The 4,128-nt window shown below is 44.1% G+C and overlaps 1 protein-coding gene across 1 annotated transcript; it reads right to left on the bottom strand.

Moving 5' to 3' along the window:
* Positions 1-627: 627 nt before the first annotated feature.
* On the bottom strand, positions 628-3,295 carry LOC108304210 (methyl-CpG-binding domain protein 3-like 2B). The gene is made up of 3 exons (XM_017528271.2): positions 3,204-3,295; positions 802-1,388; positions 628-742 (listed from the first exon to the last, which is right to left on the bottom strand). Exons 1-2 carry the CDS (start codon positions 3,246-3,248, stop codon positions 807-809), a joined length of 627 nt encoding a protein of 208 aa, XP_017383760.1. The 5' UTR covers positions 3,249-3,295; the 3' UTR covers positions 628-742; positions 802-806.
* Positions 3,296-4,128: the final 833 nt, after the last annotated feature.

Below are 4,128 nucleotides of genomic sequence, written 5' to 3'. Positions count from 1 at the left end.
ATTTAAAAATAAAAATTTGTTGCATTAGCACTTTTTTATAAAAAAAAATTTTAAGTCAAAAAAATAAAAATTTATATCTTCAAGATTTTTTGCGTAAAAAAATAAAAATGTTAAATTATGTAACAATCATTTCACGTAAAACTTCTGCAATATAATTTCATTTTTTAGGCATTTAAAATTAAATTAGAATTTAATAGAAAAAGTAATTAAAATCAGGCTGGTCACAGTGGCTCACACCTGTAATCCCAGTACATTGGGAGGCCGAGGAGGGTATATCATCTGAAGTTGGGAGTTCGAGACCAGCCTGACCAACATGGAGAAACCATGTCTCCACTAAAAATACAAAATTAGCGGGGCGTGGTGGCACATGCCTGTCATCCTAGCTATTCAGGAGGCTGAGGCAGGAGGATCCCTTGAACATGGGAGGCAGAGGTTGTGGTGAACCAAGATCATGCCATTGCACTCCAGCCAGAGCAACAAGAGCAAAACTCGATTTCAAAAAAAAGAAAGAAAAACTAATTAAAATCCTGGTAAACAGAAATTGAGGTATACAATGACGTGTAAAGGTCTCCCTCTCTGTCCCAGGAAACCAAATTTCTCACCACAAAACCATCCACTCCTTACACGTGTTGCTTTTAAATGCTTTTAATAAGGAACAGGTGGGGAAGGAGACAGTGTGACAATTCGTAGTAGCGAAGAGGACAGGCATTAAAAGACAGGGACCTAAAACCCAGAACTGTCACTGCTGACTCCCCTCACCCGGAGCCACACCCCACAGCTTCTCAGCACCCCCTCCTTCACTTCATCTACTCCTCAGCATTTCTGTCTGCCTCCTTGGCCAGCCTGTCTGCCTGCAAGGCCTTGGCCAGTCTCTCCCTGGCTTTCTTCACCTTCCGGGCCTGTCTCCGGATATCTGCATGAGTCACCAATTGGCCAGAGAGGGGCGGTGGGAGCTGACAACTCACTCCTGGGGGAGCCCTTGCCCCAGTTGGAAGCTTCCCAGGGGTGGGCTCAGCCCGGCTGTGTGTGAGCTCAGCACCAGCTCTGTCCAGAGATTCCCTAGCCATGCCCGGAGCAAGAACACTTAAGACACTGTCCAAATCCAGTGGACTTGAAGAACCTTCTCCTTGGCTGCTGCAGGGGGGCAGGGCCTGCATTCTCTGGTAGGCACAGAGCTGCTGTGGCTTCTCCAGGTGCTCCTCGCCTTTTTTGTGTCTGGCCTGGTTGTCAGGATGAGACCTGATCCTTGTCACTGGCTTCTGGAAGATACAACTAGTGAGCCTCACGGGGAGGGCAGCCCTGGTAGCTCGTCTCCGATGGGCCTTGGCCACGTGGATATCTCGTTTCTTCTGTAAGGCCCAGGGTATCATGTTTCTTTTGAGCTTCCCCTTTCAAAAGAAAAGAAAATGTGAAATTTCATCCAACTGGAAGCTGGAGAAGATCAGCTCTGGGGGCTTCTCTCAGCTCAGTGCAGTCTCCCCACCAGCCTCTCTTTCTGGGGAAATGGGTCTCAAATGGCACCATCCATCCTCAGCACCTGCAGGGTTTGTTAAAGTCAGATCTCTGGACCTGAACCCAGGGAAGTCTAGGGTGGACCCAAGAGTCTGCATTTCTCCATGTGACGCTGATGCTGCTGGCAGAGGCTCCAGGCATCAACACTGGGTCCTGGGACCTCACTGGGCTGATGTGAGCCAAGGACTGAAAGCTCAAGGTCATGACCCAGGGCCAATTCCAGACTGTATTCCTGCTCACCCTCCTCAGAGGACACCCCTCTCATCTCTTCCCTGCCACTGTCAGCTACACACATGCTGGTGCCTGCTGACCCATTCCCAACAGGACACCGGGATCCCAGAGTTCCCTGTTACCCAAGACCTCAGATTTCTCTGTATCTCTTTTTGCTGTGCTTCAGGACACATCATTTTCATAGCTCCTTGACTCCCTGGTCTCCAAAGAAATAAATCATGCACTCGCCAACCCTTAAATACTCACTGCCACACCCAGATCCCATCTTCACCTGAACTCCTCCTGCTCATGAAGAAAAACCTCAGAACACCATGTTTACTTTCTGTTTCTAATAAGCTCAATTAACTAGAATTATACAATGAGAGACTGTTTTGATGACATGCTGCAAAAGATGATGAAGTGCTCCCTAAGATTTGAAATCCTTTCTTGGTGTATCTCAAATTGGAAGACTGGTCTCACGAAGCTCTTTCAACTGCAAACCTCATCAGTGGACTTTTCATTTTAAAGCCTTCATTTCTGTCCTTCTCATTTCATTTCTGTTGTCCTGGGCATAAAGATTAATACTACCCCTCACACTACCCAAGATGTTCCAGTTTGGAGGGAAAATTATTTAGTTCCTTTACAGGGCACCTATGATGTGCCAACCTGTGCAGAAAAAACCCTGCTCCAGAAATAAACTTCAAGTCACCACTCCATTGATTTTCATCTTGGTGAAAAGGAAGACGTAATAAGCACACTAAAAACAAATTTCTGATTGTTGGAAACATATGCTTGGTGCCACAAAGAAAAGTCAGCACTGAGACAAAGGATCTCTCAGCAAGGCAATCTTTACTTTCTGCAGAAAGGGTACTCTCATGGCAAGATGGCTAACAGGAGTACCCATTGTGCAGAAAGTAAAAATTGCCTTGCTGAGAGATCCATTGTCTCAGTGCTGACCTTTCTTTGCAGCACAGAGCATCTGTTTCCAACGGGATAGAATATCAGACATATTTAAGTTCCATAATGAACAAGAAGGGAAAGACAGGAATGGAGGGAGGAGAAAGGGAGAAACAGAAAAGAAATTCACTACAGTCAATCGTGACAGTGAGTTTAGGGAAGGACTAACTTATCATGAAATTTTACCAGAGAACTATTTGTTTTAAAGGGACCAAGCAATTTCTGGTTCAAGAACTTTCCAGAGAGGGAGACAATTTGAAAAGTGCAAGGCTAAATAATACTTCTTCTCCTTCCTAGTGATGTTAGATTAAAAAAAAATCAGAGCTATTATCCCCATATAGTTTCATGGGGAAAAATGAGAATACCTTAAATATTATTCAACAATTATTATCACCTAGGGTGTAACTTTCTACCACATAGCATCTAGTTTTAAGAACAACTCCCTGCTAACTGTAAAGATGTTTTACAGGAAGAAAAAGGACACAAATGTACATTCTTGTGGTCAGTAAGGATCCCGTACTCACCAGAACAGGCGGGCTTGGAAAAGATCTGGACCCAGGCTCTCCCATGGCTGTTGAGTTTCTCCTGCTGACCCCACTCCTGAGATGCAGACAGTCCCTGGCTTGCTGGAGAACACAGTGACTTCTGCCTCTGGGTCCCCTTTTATATAGGGAGGGATTGATAATGCAATTAGTGGCTAATCCACAGGGAACACCCTGGTCTCCACCCATTGGATTGGAGGCATTTCTAAATCCTTATATGGAATCCATTGTGATGTGACCAACATAGAGTTAGTAGAAAAAGAATTTAATATGTTTTTGTGGGGGGAGGGTGGTACTTGCAGCTAATATCAGCATTTTAGATATGTTTCCCTTTTCTCCCATTGTTTCAAACATCTTTGAAAGCATTCTATAGAAATAGGGATGGAATTGTCTATGTACATAAATTTTCACATTATATTTGATTTAGTAACAAAAATTAAAGACAATTTAAATGTTCATCCAGGTTGGGTGTGGTGGCTCACATCTTTAATCTCATCACTTTGGGAGGCCAAGGTGGGTGGATCACCTGAGGTCAGGAGTTTGAGACGAACTTGGCCAGCATGGTAAAACACTGTCTCTACTAAAAATACAAAAATTAGCCAGGTGTGGTGGCGGCCAACTTATAATCCTAGCTACTTGGAAGGCTGAGGCAGGAGAATTGCTTGAACCTGGGAGGCAAAGGTTGTCGTGAGCCGAGATTCCACCATTGTACTCCAGCTTGGGGGACAAGAGTAAAACTCCAACTAAAAAAAAAATGTTCATACAGAAAATAATGCCCAATGGTCTTCCAGTGTTGCTCACTGCATGCCTTGGTTGGGACATCTGCTTTTGAACTTTCACTTTAGTAATCTAGCCTTTTGCTAGGTTCAATCTCATCTTATTTTCTCCCTTTTTTTTTTTTTTTTTT

The sequence above is a fragment of the Cebus imitator genome, unplaced genomic scaffold, assembly GCF_001604975.1.
Source record: "Cebus imitator isolate Cc_AM_T3 unplaced genomic scaffold, Cebus_imitator-1.0 Scaffold53, whole genome shotgun sequence".
Taxonomy (NCBI): domain Eukaryota; kingdom Metazoa; phylum Chordata; class Mammalia; order Primates; family Cebidae; genus Cebus; species Cebus imitator.
This window is presented reverse-complemented; position numbering and strand designations above follow the sequence as displayed.

What these genes read in the sequence shown, in the direction of transcription:
- LOC108304210 (XM_017528271.2), bottom strand. Translation starts at nt 3,248, where the DNA reads ATGGGAGAGCCTGGGTCCAGATCTTTTCCAAGCCCGCCTGTTCTG. An exon ending in TTCCAAGCCCGCCTGTTCTG is followed by an intron (nt 1,389 to 3,203) that starts GTGAGTACGGGA and finishes TTCTTTTGAAAG; the next exon opens with GGGAAGCTCAAAAGAAACAT.